An 18,742-nucleotide genomic window follows, 5' to 3' on the forward strand; every position below is an offset into this window, starting at 1 on the left:
TGCGCTGGGCGGTTCTGATTGGATGTTGTGCTTCGCTGGGCGGTTCTGATTGGCCGCTCGCTTCCGCTGAACTGTAATCGGGATCCGCCCCGGCAACACCGACAGCAGCGCGAGTTCCGTCAAACTTACGTTGCGATCTTCCGATTAAATCATTAAAAGTATTATTAAACATGATCATCTTCAGCTTTAGTAAAACTTGACAGCGAGCGGTAACGCTTCTCAGATGCGGCGTGTTTAATCTGCGTTTGTGTTTGTGCTGCGGCTGGATTTGAACATCATGACGGTGAGTTTCACTTTAATTCTCTTTAATAATATCCGTCGCTCTCAGTGTAAACACGACGGCAGTTTAATTCTGTGTTGTACAAGTCCATTCAAATTCCAGTTAGTGTGTGTTGGCGTGCAGTGTGTGTTGTGTTTGCACGGTACGTGAGCAAACACAACTTGTTTTTTTTATATGTGTGAGTTTGTGCGCGCGCGACACACCCGCGCTCACAGCGCATGCGCACTACTGAGGCTGATTTCTGCTGGTTTCTGGTTCATGTAAATAAACACAAACTTTGATATTATAAGTGCTTTGATAATCCTGATCAGAGTTTAGTTCAGCTGTCACCATCACCTGTGTGTGTGTGTGTGTGTGTGTGTGTGTGTGTGTGTGTGTGTGTGTGTGTGTGTGTGTGTGTGTGTGTGTGTGTGTGTTTTATAAAGCATGTGATCATTGTGTAACTCTAGAATATTTGATCAGATTAGTTTTTCTAATGTTCATTTATGTGTTCATTTGTCTTTCTGTGTCAAAAACGGTGGTAATCAAATTAAGGCATGAAGCATTAACAGCTAAATATTAAATATTTTAAAATGTAATCAAATGTAATCAAATGAAAATCAAACAATTCCTTTAATTTTTTTGGCAAACAAAATACTACAACTAAATGTTAATGTCAATGTTATAATTAAACAATACAAATTAAGTTTTAATAAGTTTGTTATTATTACTTTGAAAGGTACAGTCTACTTTACAATAGTATTATATTTCTGTCACAATTTCATCCAAATCCCGTGACATTCTGTTCCACAGTAAATCCCATTATAATGACTGGATTCTGTCCGAGTTTTCATGAATCATTCTGAATCATCATGGTGAATCATTTGATATTGATTCATTGTATGAATCACAAACACTCATTAACTGTAAGAGCGGTTATTAAAGTTTGTTCATTATTATTACTGAACTACAGAAGAACTGATCTGAACTGAGTAATCTGTGGTGAAGTACACTAGTGACATATAGCCTATTTATTCATATTTTTGGTGGAAATAAGTGATGTATTTTGCAATTGCATTGGTTTTTATTTAAATTTTTTGGAAACTGTTTTTATTTAGTGATAATTGAACATCAGTTTCACCATCAGTGTCTGTTGTTTGCTGTGCTGTCGTGTTTGTTCCTCACACACTTACACGCGTGTGTGTGTGAGTGAGTGTGTGTGCGTGTATGTGTGTGTGTGTTAAGGATGATGCATTGACACTCCTCTGATACACCTGTCTGTCTGTAGCCTGACCTGCTGAACTTTAAGAAGGGATGGATGTCTAAACTGGACGAGAGTGGAGAGGTGAGACACATCTGTCTGTCTGTTATCATGATGTTGAATGTGTTTCATCATGACTGACTGTGTGTGTGTGTGTGTGTGTGTGTGTGTGTGTGTGTGTTCAGTGGAGGAAACACTGGTTTGTGCTGACAGACGCTGGACTGAAGTACTACAGAGACTCTGCGGCGGAGGAGGTAAGAATCACACGTGAATACGTGTGAACACGCTAACATGCAAACACAACATGCGAACACGCAAACACATATGAACACGCTAACATGCGAACACAAACATTTATGAACACACTAACATGCAAACACGACACACTTGAACACGACACATGCGAACACGCAAACATGTATGAACACGCTAACATCCAAACACGTATGAACACGCCAACATAGAAACACAACACGCAAACATTTATGAACACACTAACATGCAAACACGACACACGTGAACACGACACATGCGAACACGCAAACATGTATGAACACGCTAACATCCAAACATGTATGAACACGCCAACATAGAAACACAACACGCAAACATGTATGAACACGCTGACATGCAAACACACAAACATGTATGAACACGCTAACATGAAAACACGACATGGGAACACGCAAACATTTATCAACACGCTGAAATGCAAACATGTATGAACATGCAAACACATATGAACACGACATATGCGAACACGTGTGAACACGACACACTCATGTATGAACACGACACACACATGTATGAACACACACGCAGACACGTATGAACACGCAAACATGTATGAACACGCTAACATGCAAACACATATGAACACGACACATGCGAACACGTGTGAACACGCAAGCATGTATGAACACGACACACTCATGTATGAACACGACACACTCGTGTATGAACACGCAAACACATATGAACACGACACATGCGAACACGACACACTCATGTATGAACACGACACACTCATGTATGAACACACACGCAGACACGTATGAACACGCAAACATGTATGAACACGCTAACATGCAAACACATATGAACACGACACATGCGAACACGTGTGAACACGCAAGCATGTATGAACACGACACACTCATGTATGAACACGACACACTCGTGTATGAACACGCAAACACATATGAACACGACACATGCGAACACGACACACTCATGTATGAACACGACACACTCATGTATGAACACACAAGCAGACACGTATAAACACGCAAACAGGTATGAACATGACACACGCGAACACGACATACAGATTTCTGTGGAAACCATCATACATTAAATTTTTCAGGATTCTTTGATGAGCAGAAAGTTCAAGAGAACAGCATTTATTTGAAACAGGATCTTCTACTGTGGACTTTCCGCACTTTAACGCAGTGAATGTCAGATTTAGAATGATAGTGAATGCCGGTTTCCTGAAGAGTGTGTGTGATCTGCTCAGAGAGACGAGGTGGATGGAGAGATCGACCTGAAGTCATGTGTGAAGGTGTTGGAGTTCGACGTGGAGAAGAACTACGGCTTCCAGATCCAGGTCAGTTGAGACGTGTGTGTGTGTGTGTGTGTGTGTGTGTGTGTGATCCTGTCCGGACCTGCTGCATTCCTGTTCCTCTGATGCTCACAGTCTCTGACTCTCTCCTGTTCCTCAGACCACAGACGCTGCCTTCACACTCTCAGCTATGACTGCTGGGATACGGAGGAACTGGATCGAGGTTCTGAGGAAGAACGTTCAACCCAGCAGCTCTCCAGACCTCACACAGTCAGTGACACACACACTCATACACACACACACACTCACTCTCACACACACTGACGCACTGATGTGTGTTTCCTCCCTCAGGCTGACGAGCCTCAGCAGTGATAAAGAGAACGCTCGTCACCGACTGCGCAGCCAATCAGAGGCCTCCTCCACCACCGCAAACCCTGCCCACAGCAAGTTCGACTATGTGGAGCTGTCGCCCGTAGCCACGCCTCCTACTCCTGCCTCCGCCAATCAGAGAGAGTCCGGGGAGGGGCAGGTGAGAGAGCACAGCCAATGGCAGGAGGAGCGCCGGCGTGACGACACCCATAACCAGTGGGAGGCGGTGCTGTCGAGGAAGGGGGCGGGCCTGTCGGAACAGAAGCGAATAGAGGAGGAGATCGAGAAGAAGTGGGCGGAGTTTGAGCGGCTGCCACTCAAGGAGATGAGGTCACTCCCACCGATGGGCTCGTCAGCCAATCAGGCTCTGGAGAGGGAGGTAGTGCGTGGATACTGTCTATCTGCTCTCATGAATGACTTTATGAGAACTGAATAGAACACAGAGAGACTCGAGAGCCCTTATAACGCATTCGGCTCCTGTTGTTAAATATATTTAGCTTCTTTCCCATTTATCACACTTTTGGGACTGAATTTTGTTGTTGGAATGGATGGTATTATAGAACCTTACTGTAAAGTGTTACCGATTTGTTATACACCGATTCAGACGTCTCGTGAGTTCAGTGTTGGACAGATCAGTTGTTTTAACCATTCGTTTCATTTGAAGACGATGAGTGCGAAATAAGGCTTTGGCGGCCACCACATATATGTAGTATATGTAGGTCCAATACATTATAATTCCATTGATTTTCAGTTGGGATTGAAACTGTTAATTCTCATCTTATAATAAATTTAATATAATGTTATATTCAAATTAAATTTCTCGTAATTATTATTATTATTATTATTATTATTTATTTATTTAGTTTTTGCTATAGTTCAAGTATTATTTGAAATGTCAAAGAATTGGCAAGTAAGTAAAAACTCTTATGACTGTTTTTTAAGCTCATGTTCCACCCGGCCAAAATTGACCCGTAAAAACGTCTGCGTGTTTTTTTTATGCGTTATAAGGGTTAATTTAGCGATCAAATGATTAAATGAGCTCCATAAAGACCTTATGGAGCTTTATTGGCAGTCATTTGTTCTGCTCTCTGTGTGTGTGTGTGTGTGTGTGTGTGTGTGTGTGTGTGTGTGTGTGTGTGCATGAGTGTTACCTGTCCAGTACCGCTGCGCCCCTGCAGAAGGCTTTACCTCCGCGTGTCTCTCTCTGTCCTGCAGGTGGCGTCTCTGAGGCAGCAGCTGGCGGGGCTGGGGGCGGGGCTTGGGTCGGGGTGGGTGGGGCCAGTGTGCTGTGGGGCGGAGTCTCGCTGCAGGGACAGTCTGCAGCAGATGGAGCGTGTGCACAGGGAGGCTCTGGAGCAGCTGGAGCGACAGCACACACTGCAGATCGGCACTCTGGAGAGAGAGAGAGACTCGCTGCTGAGGGAGGAGACGGACGCCACTGCGAGAGGTACTGACCACTCCCACTAACATGTGATCCTATAGAGACCAACCGCGGCTGAGGGACTGGCCACTCCCACTAACAATAGAGGCCAACCGCGGCTCACGTACTGGCCACTCCCACTAACATGTGACCCTATAAACGTAAACTACATTGTTTTTATAGATAACATCTTTTAAATGAATAATTGTATATTTCTCCATTGTTTTCTATTTGATGACATCATTGGCAGTGCTGTGAATGATGTTCACACGTGTGTGTTTGTGTTGTCAGTAATGGAGGCGTTACAGAAAGCACACAGGGAAGAGCTGGAGAAAACCACACAACTCTCAGAGACACGTGGGATGGACACACACACGCTTAACAAACAACAACAGTGAGTGCACACACTTAAACAACAACAGTGCACACACACACTTAACAAACAACAACAGTGCACACACATGCTTAACAAACAACAACAGTGAGTACACACACTTAAACAACAACAGTTCGTAGTCACACACACTCAAAAGTGAGTACTCATGCACACACTCAACAGTGAGTACTCTCACACACACACTCAACAGTGAGTACTCTCACACACACACACTCAACAGTGAGTACTCTCACACACACTCAACAGTGAGTACTCTCACACACACACTCAACAGTGAGTACTCTCACACACACACTCAACAGTGAGTACTCTCACACACACACTCAACAGTGAGTACTCACACACACACACTCAACAGTGAGTCACACACACACACACACACACACACACACACACACACACACACACACACACACACACACACACTCACTCACTCAACAGTCAGAACACACACACATTCAACAGGGAGTACTAGGGCTGGGCGATATATCGCATGACATATCGCATGATAATAGACCAAGATGGCGGCGCGAGTACATCGCGAGGCTCGCGGTCTCTCCAGATTCTGCAATTTAGCAGTATTTTTCTTGCTCATTTCGGGTCTGTTCGTGCAGAACAGTTGTGCCTTAACATCGTACACCCAAGGTGAGCTTTTGGATATTGGTTTGCGAATTTCCGACAGTTTTATGGACAACCTTCGACTCCTTCCTGAGATCGCCAAAACACCCGGGGCTATGCACTCTGCCCGGCCGGGCGGAAGTGCTCGCAGGCGGCGTCGAGATCGTAAACAAAGGCGGGGGAAGCGCGGAGGACTAAGAGCTAAGCTAAAGCTAACACCACACTGGCTCTCTTTACCCAGCATTTTCCTTGCCAATGTACGGTCGCTGTTGAACAAAATGGAGGAGATTCGACTCAACATCACATACAGCAAGAGACTTTTGAACTGTAATGTTCTAATTTTCACGGAAACATGGTTAAACAGCGGAATACCGGACAACGCTATTGAGCTAGCGGGACGCCATACATTCCGGGCGGATAGAACATTAGATGGCTCCGGTAAGACCAGAGGTGGTGGATTGTGCATTTACATTAACAAAGCTTGGTGCACAAACTCTGCTATTGTTGGGAGACATTGTTCAGCTAACCTTGAGTTTCTCATGGTTAAATGTAGACCGTTTTATCTACCGCGGGAGTTCACTTCCACTATTATAACTGCAGCCTATATTCCCCCGGATGCTGATGCCAAGTTTGCTATGAAAGAACTTCACGCAGCCATCAGTAAACAACAGACCGTTCACCCGGAAGCTGCGTTTATTGTTGCGGGTGATTTTAATCATTCAAACTTAAAGTCAGTGCTACCGAAATTTCACCAGCATGTTTCCTGTCACACCAGAGGAAACAAAACCTTAGACCATGTTTACACAAACATGGCTGGAGCTTACGTCGCGACACCCCTCCCCCACCTGGGACAGTCAGATCACCTTTCTTTGTTCCTCACCCCAAATATGCACCTCTCATCAATCGCGTGAAGCCATCAGTGAAGACCATCAAGGTGTGGCCTGTGGGGGCAGATTCCTCACTCCAGGAAAGGTTTCTACACACAGACTGGAGTATGTTTGCTTCTCAAGCCACCAGTGGCTCTCACACGGACATTGACTGCTACACCTCCTCTGTACTGGATTATATCAATACCACCATTGACAGTGTTACAACCCAGAAGCAGATCACCACATACCCAAATCAGAAGCCATGGATGAACAGGGAAGTGCGACTCCTATTGAAGACACGCAACACTGCCTTCAGATCAGGAGATGCACAAGCCTATAGCACATCCAGAGCAAATCTGAAAAGGGGCATCAAAGAGGCCAAGCACTGCTACAAGCTTAAGATAGAGGGACACTTTTCCAACGCTGACCCTCGGCGCATGTGGCAGGGCATTCAGGCCATCAGTGACTACAAACCCTCTCACTCCACCCCCGCAGCCACTGATGTCAACTTCCTGAACGAGCTAAATGACTTTTATGCTCGCTTTGAAAGAGACAACAGAGAAACTGCCACCAAGCTCAAATCCTCAGCTGACCACCCGCCGATCACACTCTCCTCCACAGATGTCTGCAATGCACTGAGCAGGATCAGCACGCACAAGGCTGCTGGACCAGACAACATCCCTGGACGCGTACTCAGGGCATGTGCGGAGCAGCTCGCTGGGGTTTTTACAGACATTTTCAACCTGTCTCTTGCCCAAGCAGCTGTACCAACATGCTTTAAATGCACTTCCATTGTGCCAGTGCCAAAACACTCCAGCCCGAAGTGCCTTAATGACTACCGCCCTGTAGCACTCACACCCATCGTAATGAAGTGCTTTGAGCGGCTGGTCCTGGCACACCTAAAAGACTCTCTTCCATCCACATTGGACTCACACCAGTTTGCCTACCGTAGCAATAGGAGCACAGAGGATGCAGTTTCCATGGCACTGCACTCTGTGCTCACACATCTGGACAATAAGAACACTTATGCACGCATGCTGTTTGTTGACTTCAGCTCAGCATTCAACACTGTCATCCCAACTAAGTTAATAGCCAAACTTGGAGACCTGGGCATCAACACCTCCATGTGCAACTGGATTTTGGACTTTTTGACCAACAGACCCCAGAATGTTCGATCAGGCTCCAACTGCTCCACGTCCATCACACTCAACACTGGTGTACCACAGGGCTGTGTGCTAAGCCCGTTTCTCTACTCCCTCTTCACCTCCGACTGCAAGCCTGTGTACGGATCTAATTCCATCGTCAAGTTTGCGGACGACACTACGGTGATTGGTCTCATCAGCAACAACGATGAGACTGCCTATAGGGAGGAGATCAAGCACCTGGCCACATGGTGCACTGAAAATAACCAGCTCCTCAATACCACCAAAACGAAGGAGCTCATCGTGGACTTCAGGAAAGTGTCAAGAGGCACACACGACACCATCCACGACACCATCCACATCAATGGAATGGCTGTTGAGCGTGTCTCCAGTTTCAAGTTCCTGGGGACCCACATCTCGGCGGACATGACCTGGACAACCAACACCTCCAGCCTGGTCAAGAAGGCTCACCAGCGCCTTTTCTTCCTGAGGACACTGAGGAAGAATCAGCTTTCCTCCACTATCCTGGTGAACTTCTATCGCTGTGCAATAGAAAGCATCCTGACCAACTGTGCTACAGTGTGGTATGGGAGCTGTTCTGTTGCAGAGCGCAAGGCACTGCAGCGGGTGGTGAAAACTGCCCAGCGCATCACTGGGACTCCATTACCTGCCATCGAGCACATCCAGAGGAAACGCTGTCTGCATCGAGCTCGCAGCATCCTTAAGGACTCCTCTCACCCAGCCCACAGACTGTTTTCTCTCCTGCCCTCCGGCAGGCGTTTCAGGTGCCTCCGGACCAGGACCAGCAGACTAAAGAACAGTTTTTTCCCCAGAGCTGTCTCTTTATTAAACTCTAACCTTCATTGATCCCACTCCCCTCATATACTGATTGACTCTCCTCTCCCTCCTCACACCTGCCTCTATTTTGTTATTTGCAATACTATAATGTTCATTTGCACTGCTGACTGTTATTACAGAAACAACTGTTTACATATGCATCTTGCACTACTACCTTGACTGGAATATGCTCAATTTGCACTGCCGACTGTTTATTTACAGTACCGACTGTTTACATATACATTTGCAATACCGTACTTTAACTGTAATATGCAATTACTTCCACTGCACTTTCACTCGGATAGCTTCTGTCCAAACTTTATTTGCACTACTTTAAATCCATTGTTATACTGCTCATTTTAGCCTAACTTATACATATATCTATTTGTAAAATTCTGTTTATAGTAATAGCCATCTGTATATTATGCTCACATTCTGTTTATAGTAACACCCATCTGTATATATATTCATAGTACATATCTATCTGTAAAATTCTGTTTATAGTAACAGTCATCTGTATATTATATTCAGTACATATCTATCTGTAAAAATTCTGTTTATAGTAATAGCCATCTGTATATTATATTCAGTACATATCTAGCTGTAAATTCTGTTCACAGTAATAGTTATCTGTATATTATATTCATAGGACAAATCTATCTGTAAATTTTTGTTTATAATAGTATTCAACTCTATATTTATTCAGTACATATCCATGTTCTGCACTTATGGAACCACTGTATATCCTGCACTTGCTGCTATTGCACTTCTGGTTAGACCTAAACTGCATTTCGTTGCCTTGTACCTGTACTTGTGTAATGACAATAAAGTTGAATCTAATCTAATCTAAAAATTTACTACACAGAGCCGTAGTTCACTGACAAGCTGAGCCATATCGCATTAATGATCACGGACGTATCGCCTGCGATAATTAATGCGATATGGCTCAGCTTGTCAGTGAACTACGGGTCTGTGTAGTAAATGCCGCTCCATCTGAAGGCAGGTGATGGCGATTTACTACTAATCAAGGAACCGGCTTTACTGATGAGATGCGCATAACAATGTCATCCGATATATCGCCCAGCCCTAGGGAGTACACACATTCAACAGTGAGTACTCACACACAATCAACAGTGAGTACACAAACTCAACAGTGACTACACACACACATTCAACAGTGACTACACACACTCAACAGTGAGTACTCTCACACACACACTCAACAGTGAGTACTCTCACACACACACTCAACAGTGAGTACTCTCACACACACACTCAACAGTGAGTACTCTCACACACACACTCAACAGTGAGTACTCTCACACACACACACTCAACAGTGAGTACTCGCACACAATCAACAGTGAGTACACAAACTCAACAGTGACTACACACACACATTCAACAGTGACTACACACACTCAACAGTGAGTACTCACACACACACTCAACAGTGAGTACTCACACACACACTCAACAGTGAGTACTCTCACACACACACACACTCAATAGTGAGTACTCGCACACAATCAACAGTGAGTACACACACTCAACAGTAACTACACACACATTCAACAGTGACTACACACACACACACACACACACACACACACACACACACACTCAACAGTGAGTACACACACTCAACAGTAACAATTATGTGCCAGAAAGGTGCTTCGATATGAAACAGATACACATACGCATTCAGTTATCGGGTCTGAACAAAGATGTGTGTGTGTCTGTGCGCGTGTGTGTGTGTGTTTAGGGCAGAAGTGGCGTCTCTGCGACGAGAGCTGCAGGCTCTGTCGGAGCGGTTCTCTCAGAAGTGTCTGGATCTGAAGCGAGCACAGCAGCAGCACGAACACACACACACACAGATGAGCCTGAGAGACCGACAGCTGGAGCAGCTGAAGAGAGACAACCAGGTGAGAGACACACAGACACACACACACTCCGTACGCTGGCACGATCTTCAGTTCAGGTTCAGTGTGCAGAACATGACGTGTGTGTGTGTGTGTGTGTGTGTGTGTGTGTGCAGGACTTGCAGGCCCGCCTGTCGCAGGAAGTGAAGGTCGTTCGCTCGCTGGTCACAGGTCAAGGGTCAGACGCAGATGGCAGCGAGAGGTCGTGGTGTGAGATGCAGGTGAGGCGTTCGCTCATGTTTCATCACTGTAATGTGTTTCTGTCTGTTCAAACACAAACACACAGGCATATTTCACACCTGCAAACTCGTTTGTTTGTTTGGGGTTACAGAAATGTGTGACTTTAGCAAAGGTGAATGGCATTTTCTTTCATCCCACTGTAGCAGATTAGCTCTAAAGAAACATTAATAATCAGTCATAACGTGTTATAATTGATTATGAATATTTGGATGAGTTAACAGAATTAACTTAATTTAGTTAAATTAATATTACAATCAATTAACCTGCTTGTCCCGTGAACACTCAGTGTTAATTGTTTATTAACTCTAAGAAATGTACATTTCCGGGGCATGGGAAATGTCTTTCTTAATTTACAGTACTACTAAGAGCAGTAGCAAAAATCTAAATGATTAGTGACTCCAGTTATGAGCTTGAGACACGGACAACTTTACGTGTGATATGAACAAGACTTTATTAACTAGACTAAACACTTAAACTACTCTAACATACACACACATACATGCATACAGTTTACCAAGGGAAAGAGAGCTGAAGCAGAATACAGGAAAGCAAGAAGTTATAGCATTGTTTGGAGTTCAGCAGATCAACAGCCTTGAGCAAACCATCAGTTTAGCTCTAACACGCCCTTTTTTAAAGGGGTAAGGATACTTAATGTATCAAATAATGAGACTAAGTTTGATACTTGCATGTCTCACCCATTTGAATTAAACTGTCCTGATACAATCTGTTGAGGCTCCAGTTGGTCTTTGCTGATGTGGTCTTGATGAGAGAGAACCAGTGGTAGTCAGAGTATCTTTGGTGAATGGAGAGACAAGGCCGCAGCCCGGCACAAGCTTGGGGGTCCTTAGAAACTTCTAGTTCAGCATCATCTTCATGTCAGGATCTCAGAAAGGGACTAAGAGAGAAGAGCTAAGAGGCTGATCTTGTGATCAGTGACTTTTAAAGTGTGAAGATGTCACACCCTCTGGAGGTGTGTGAGCCAATGAGAAGATTTCCCTTTGGAGGGAATTTCTTTACGACCCATTGTGTTCAAGCAGGCCTTTGAACATGTAGTTTGATTGGATGTTTAACACAAGAATCTTCAAGATTCTTATAATACTAATGCGTCACAGAGTTAGCACAATGTAATGTAAATTAACAAATGGGGGATGAAGATTGGAGTTTATAGAGACCAAACATGCCACACATATGATTTTGGTTAACCATAGTATGCAAAGTCTGAAACATTAACCTAATAGAGTTTACAAGAATACAAAAGCCAAACCACATAACAGGAAAATCATGAGGTGGGAAAATTAGATACATGTTTACATTTCTTTTACATTCCTTTTGGGGTCGTAAAACTCTTATCAGTCTCAGTGTGTCCTGTAACAGGACTCCGGGTTCTGCCAGTGCTTCATTTGGGATGTTAGTTTTGGGGGAAGTTTCACAGGCCTTTGTTGGGAGAGTGAGTTTGCTGGATTAATCATTTAATATAATGAATAATTTGTGTGTGTCTGATTGGTCCAGACGCTACACCACCTCCATAGAGAAGATATAATATCTAATAATATAACATTTTTGAGCCTTTCTTACCAGGGGCTGATTTCAACAGTAATTTTCTTAAGCCAATCAGGCGTGAGCTTTTAATCCAGCCAGTCATGATGTGTCTTGCTCAGTGCTTTGACTCCAGCATAGTTTAGCATGTCGGCTCAGGCAGGGCAGGGCTTCATCATCCAGTTTAAGGAATGAAGATTTTCAAAACAATTTCATTCATAATTGTAAAAAATTCTGTAGTTTATATTGATATTTTTAGACTCAGCTTTATCAAGTTAGTTTTCATTCAATCTTTATTAAGGACACAGAATCCCGGTCCATAGTGTTAAAAGAAAACAAAAAGGAAAATAATAGTAATGAAAGCAAAAAAATAACATAGTTATTTATTATTAGGCCTTTTTTGCAAATCAGCAGAGTTGTTTATTTATGTATTGTTAAGCAGTGTTGTCTTTGACTGTGTGTGTGTGTGTGTGTGTGTGTGTGTGTGTGTGTCGCAGGTGCTGCTGAGGGTTCGAGAGAACGAACTGCAGTATCTACACCAAGAGCTCAACAGCCTCCGCAACCAGATGCACTTCCTCACCACGGTAACACACCTGCGCCTGTGTGTGTGTGTGTGTGTGTGTGAGACAGACAGACAGAGTGTGTGTGTGTGTGTGTGTGACAGACAGAGTGTTTGTGTGTGTGTGTGTGTGTGTGTGTGTGCGTGTGTGTGTGTGTGTGTTTCTCATCTGTCTGTGTGTGCGGTCTTTGTGTACCGCATGTTCCCCATCTGTGTGTGTGTGTGTGTGTGTGTGTGTGTGTGTGTGTGTTTTCCTCATCTGTCTGTAGTGTGCGGTCCATGTGTACCGCATGTTCCCCATTTGTGTGTGTGTGTGTGTGTTCCTCGTGTGTGTGTGTGTGTGTGTGTGTGTGTGTGTGTGTGTGGTCTGTGTGTGTAACGTAGGGGTGCACGATATTGACAAAATGTGATATTGCGATATCGATATTTCGATATTTTTAAACGTATGTAAAATGAAAAGTTATGGGAAAACGCATCAAAATAGATTCATAACAAATAAAACAAGTTTTCTTACAACACAAGGTTTATTTCAGCTGACAGTCATATTGGACTGGCACAACACGAATGAATGCATAATAACCACGTCTACAGAACAGGACATGTTAGAAACAATAACAATAAATCTAAAAAGTCCTGAGAAACAGGGCCCATCAACAGCCGTGTGACCTTTAGAAGGATGTGCACTTTTCCCCGGTGACTCACAGGTAGAGGTTTGGCCGTATGGAAGGGGCTGTGTACACCTGGCCACTTCATGCGTGTTCTGTGATGGGATAGCTGTCTGATCCTGAAGAGACCAGGTGTACATGCCCTCCGAAACGCAATCGAGACGGATTTAAATCCGATCGCTCAAGCCACTTCAGGAGGAGGTCTGGCCGCATCCCAGACTAAACTGGACAAGTGTAAATGCATCTGGTTGTTGAAACCACAAATGTAAATTTTACTCCTCCCAAAAACGCAAAAAAAATAACCGTGTGAGAGCGTGTGATAGGCTATATGTCATGTTATAGCCAGATATGACAACGCTACTGGAACACGCATCACCACAGATGAGCATCTGAGCATCTCTTCATCAAGCCAATGTGCTATCGCGGATCAGAGTGAGAGAAAGTCACAGACGCTTAACACACAATCATCCTCATTAAAAGTACAGAAACGAGAGGCTCTTCCAGGGCTGTTGCCGCTCTCTCTTATTGCTGTCTTTGATTTAGAAATGTTAGCTGATGATCAATAAAGTGCAGCTCATATCTGTTGCTTTCGGTGATGTGCACTCCATTAGATCTGCATATAGCGCGGGAACTGAAGATCGGATTTATATCCATTTAATAAAAACACATTTATGTGAGCAGGTGTAAATGGAGTCGCTTTGATAAATCAGATAGCTCTCCGATCTGAGACAGCGCATGAAGTGGCCAGGTGGCCTGATGCTTGTGCGCTGGTGTGTGCGTCGAGCCGGCGAGTGTGTGTGTGTGGGGACTGTGTGGTAGAGCGAGGGAGAAGTGAGAGAGTGACGGCGATTAGCTGTGGAGCGAGTAGAGACTCTAGAGTCATGTTGAGAGAAATGAAGTGTCTCCCCTGTTCCCTCTGGCCACTGTGGGACACCAGTATGAAGAGTTAGGGTTAGGGTTAGGGTTGGCCACTGTGGGACACTAGTATGAAGAGTTAGGGTTAGGGTTGGCCACTGTGGGACACCAGTATGAAGAGTTAACCCTCTCCAAGCGGCGTGTATCTTTCCAGAGGTGTCGGACGAGACGCATCATAAACTAAATTAGGGGTGGGCGATATGGCAAAAATATCATATCACGATTTTTTTCAGGAGAATCACGATTAACGATTTTATCACGATTCTTTTTATGTTGGTTTATGTTACTATTTTGTGACTTAGCATTACAGCCAATCTAATGTCCATATTTTAAAAACAAAGCCTTAGGTAACAAAATAAAAAAATGGCAGACAGGGGCGAAGATAAATATATTTGTCATTATTTTCTTTGTTATTAAATATTAAGATCAAAGACACACATTACACATACACAACTTAATATACAAATTAAATAGGCCAAACAGTGCTTTACGTTTTCAGCTACAGTAGGTGTATTTAACAGTAGCCATGAAGAAAGTAATTAAGTGAACAAATATGAAAATAAAACAAAACAGACTTCACTGTATAAATTATACATTGATACTTATTAAAGCTACTATTAAAGTTATCAGTCAAGAGCAAGTGAGTGATTTTCTCTTTGCATTTTGTTGTTTTATTCAAATTATCATAAATTCAAATTATCATAATTTACTCTCTCAAGTTGTTTTAAACTCGAATAAGTTTCTTTCTTCTGTTGAAAATAAAAGTTATTTGGAAGAATGTGACTACCATAGTATATTTTTCTCCTATGGAAGTCAATGGGGACCAGCTATACTGTTTTGATAGCCACATTCTTCAAAATATTAATATTAGAAAAATATTAGAAACTATTAGAAGGAAATTAAAACAGGTTTGGAACAACATTAGAGTGCGTAAATGATGAGATAATTTTTATTTTTGGGTGAACTATCCCTTTAAGGACAAGCGGCAGCATGTTTACTATTGCTACTGTCTCTTTAAGAGCTGCGCACGACGCATCTAATATACACGCAGAGGACAAGCAGATTTTCTCTCAATTTTCTCAAGTTTGCTTTCACTTTAGACATAACCGACTTTGTTTATGTAAACCTTGTGTGTATTTAACAGTATAAGCACAATAAGACTCGAAAGATAACTTAGTCCAGTATCAAGGCGCTGGTAGACAGGCTTTTAGTGCATGTGAGCTTCACATGTACGCGCTGAGAAACGCACACGTTAGAACAGCGCATCAGCACGCAAATTAAATGTTTAACCGACAAGGCATTAAAGCACATGCAAATTGTGAACTGCAGTCCCGTTCCGCTGCGTTAACATTTTATGTGAATATACGTCGCGTTGTTCAGTATGTTGGGACAGAGGCGCCAGAACATCACGATTCTACGATATTTCTTCAAAAGCAGATCGTGGAGACATTTTAATCGTCCACGATCAAAAATCGTCATATCGCACACCCCTAAACTAAATATAAATGTGTCAGGAGAAGAGCAGTGTGTGCAAGCGCTACCGTGAGGTGTGTGTGAGTGTAACGCGTGTTCTCTCTCTGTGTGTGTGTGTGTGTGTGTGTGTCAGGAGAAGAGCAGCGTGTGCAAGCGCTACCGTGAGGTGTGTGTGAGTGTAACGCGTGTTCTCTCTCTGTGTGTGTGTGTGTGTGTCAGGAGAAGAGCAGCGTGTGCAAGTGCTACCGTGAGGTGTGTGTGTGTAACGTGTGTTCTCTCTCCCTCTGTGTGTGTGTGTGTGTTTAACACGTGTTCTCTCTCTGTGTGTGTGTGTGTGTAATAGAGCTTAGATCGGGCCCAACAAATCAAGCCCGACCCTACCCGGCCCGACACGTTCACTGTAATTATGAGCCCGATTTAAACCCGACCATGTTTAATATGTGGGCCGCTATGACCGGGGCGGCGGCAGAATTGTTTCTAACGCAGGTGCTGCTGTGCTAGATCATTTAGGCTACAGGGGGAGCTGCGCACTTATATATATATATATTAGTGGTGGGCCGTTATCGGCGTTAACGTGCTGCGTTAACGCAAGACTCTTATCGCGTGATAAAAAAAATATCGCTGTTAATCTATTCTCCAAGTTGGGTTGGGAGATGGCTCTATACTACACAAGCTATGATGACGCAATCTACCCGCGGCCGCGAGGTAAACCCGGCTGCAACGCATATTCGTCGTCATCTTAAGTAAACACGGCTGAAAGTGAAAGCTGGTGAAAACGATCGGTGCAACATCCATTATTTGGACTTGGTTCGGGTTTAAGCCGTCAGACGAGCAGCAGCAAACTATATACAGAGTGTGTGGGGTAACAGTTCGGTAAGTTAACACACGACTAATCCGTTCTACCACCTCAAATTCAAAACGAAACATGATATCACTGAATACCAGCGCGCGCGTATTATTCCCATTCCAATATATCTTAGTGGTGTAGCACATAATCTCGATTTTAAGAATCGTTGTTGTGTTTCTTTTTAACTGAAAAGACATCAGTTAGACAATATTCTAATTTTAAATTTGGGGTTTCATAAGCTCCAAGCCATAATAAACATTAGACCTACTTAAGTCTCTGCAGCTAGTGTACTTACATTTTATTTATCTGCAAAATTATGTTGTATACTTACAGTTTTGCACAATATATGTTCTCAAAACTACATACACCCTTTAAAAAAAAAATACATTTAGCAGTTGTTTAGCATGGGTCTGTGTAATCTGTTCTGAAATGGTTTTATTATAATATACTGTATATCGTTATTGCAGGAGGCTGCAATGTATATCACAATATAGATTTTAGGCCATATCGCCCATCCCTAATTGATAGCCTATAGTAGTTGATAATAACATAGGCCTACCTAATGTTGCCTATGGACGGTAACAGTACAGTAGTAACCTTTTACAGTCTATGAGTAGAACAGCTTTCTCAAGCAGTTTGTGATGCATTTTGGAAACAGGAGATGAGCCCCTGGTCTAATGCGCCACCCGTTCTCAAAGACTTACTTTTATAGTCATTATTTGGGTAGCACACATATTCTGAATGCCTTCGGCAGAATTCAAATGAGCCATTAAAAAAATTAATCTATGCCCACCTCTAATATATATATATATATATATATATATATATATATATATATATATATATATATATATATATATATATATATATATATATATATTATATAAATACTATCAATAAATGAGCAAAAATTGGCCACTCAATATTTAATATTCAATTATTTTAATGATCACAATTAAAGTTTTAATTTTATTTAATTGAACAAGCACAACATTCATCATTCAAATATTCTTAAAGATTAATTATTATTAATAATGTTACTTCAACATATTGTTACTTCAACATAATATGTGTGTGAGCAACAAGCAAGATGTGTATTTGTAAATTCGGTGACAGTGTTAGGAGTTTCAGATGGTGTAAGTGACCGCGCCGGCGCCTCCATGTCATGATTATACTGTCTGCTATATTGCTTTTTATGTATTAAATCCAGGCAATTGGTTGATACAATTTATACTAAATGAAATTCACTTTAAAGAAAAGCTTTCTTCAAAACAAAACTTAACAAACTTGAAACTATGTGCTTATTTAATGGCTACAACACGTAGGCTATCAGACTCTCTTTCTGTACAAATTGCAGCACATTCATTTAATTCTGAATTCTGCACATGTAAGCTGAAAGGCATTTGTTTGTGCATAGTAGAACATATCTGCAACATTCATCAAGTTCACGGATAATTGTGCGTGCATTTATTAATTATTATCTTAATGAATAATGCGACAAGGAAGAAGCGTGTAAATTGCGTTGTTTGTTTATTCAGAAATAATTGAATGGATCTGAAATTCCGAATGAAGAAACGTAAAAGAAAAGACAAATAAACCGTGAACAGTGATGAACACAGTAAATGATGGCCTGAGACTATAGGCCTACTACTTTAATATAATTACACGTTTTAGAACATATAATTTTTTTTAAACAAAATAAATATTTGTAAAGCCTATTATAAAACGTAGGCCTATAGTGCAAAAACACTGCTCCACTCTGGCATTGAGGGCTTTATCAAGGGCCCGACCCTAAGAGAATCTAAGCTCTAGTGTGTGTGTGTGTGTGTGTGTGTGTGTGTGTGTGTGTGTG

The 18,742-nt window shown here is 42.7% G+C and overlaps 2 protein-coding genes across 6 annotated transcripts in view; one reads left to right on the forward strand and one right to left on the reverse strand.

Annotated features, from left to right (window-relative positions):
- fam234b (family with sequence similarity 234 member B) overlaps nucleotides 1-18,742 on the reverse strand; it is a 208,300-nt gene that overhangs the window by 167,931 nt on the left and 21,627 nt on the right. The window lies entirely within an intron of this gene.
- Nucleotides 85-18,742, forward strand: part of triobpb (TRIO and F-actin binding protein b) — a 23,119-nt gene continuing 4,461 nt past the window's right edge. The window contains exons 1-12 of one of the 5 annotated variants that reach the window (XM_082144262.1): nucleotides 85-283; nucleotides 1,548-1,604; nucleotides 1,706-1,774; nucleotides 3,037-3,126; nucleotides 3,242-3,351; nucleotides 3,433-3,832; nucleotides 4,666-4,897; nucleotides 5,162-5,264; nucleotides 10,499-10,658; nucleotides 10,772-10,876; nucleotides 12,929-13,015; nucleotides 16,177-16,398. In XM_082144262.1, coding sequence (XP_082000388.1) covers nucleotides 278-283; nucleotides 1,548-1,604; nucleotides 1,706-1,774; nucleotides 3,037-3,126; nucleotides 3,242-3,351; nucleotides 3,433-3,832; nucleotides 4,666-4,897; nucleotides 5,162-5,264; nucleotides 10,499-10,658; nucleotides 10,772-10,876; nucleotides 12,929-13,015; nucleotides 16,177-16,383 — 1,626 coding nt within the window. In that variant the 5' untranslated portion in view covers nucleotides 85-277 and the 3' untranslated portion in view covers nucleotides 16,384-16,398. Of the gene's footprint in view, nucleotides 284-1,547; nucleotides 1,605-1,705; nucleotides 1,775-3,036; nucleotides 3,127-3,241; nucleotides 3,352-3,432; nucleotides 3,833-4,665; nucleotides 4,898-5,161; nucleotides 5,265-10,498; nucleotides 10,659-10,771; nucleotides 10,910-10,986; nucleotides 11,386-12,928; nucleotides 13,016-16,176; nucleotides 16,399-18,742 lie in introns of those variants that run through there. The other 4 variants (XM_082144263.1, XM_082144266.1, XM_082144264.1 and 1 more) reach the window with 4 other exon arrangements.

This window comes from Leuciscus leuciscus, assembly GCF_965113295.1.
Source record: "Leuciscus leuciscus genome assembly, chromosome: 1".
Taxonomy (NCBI): Eukaryota; Metazoa; Chordata; class Actinopteri; order Cypriniformes; family Leuciscidae; genus Leuciscus; species Leuciscus leuciscus.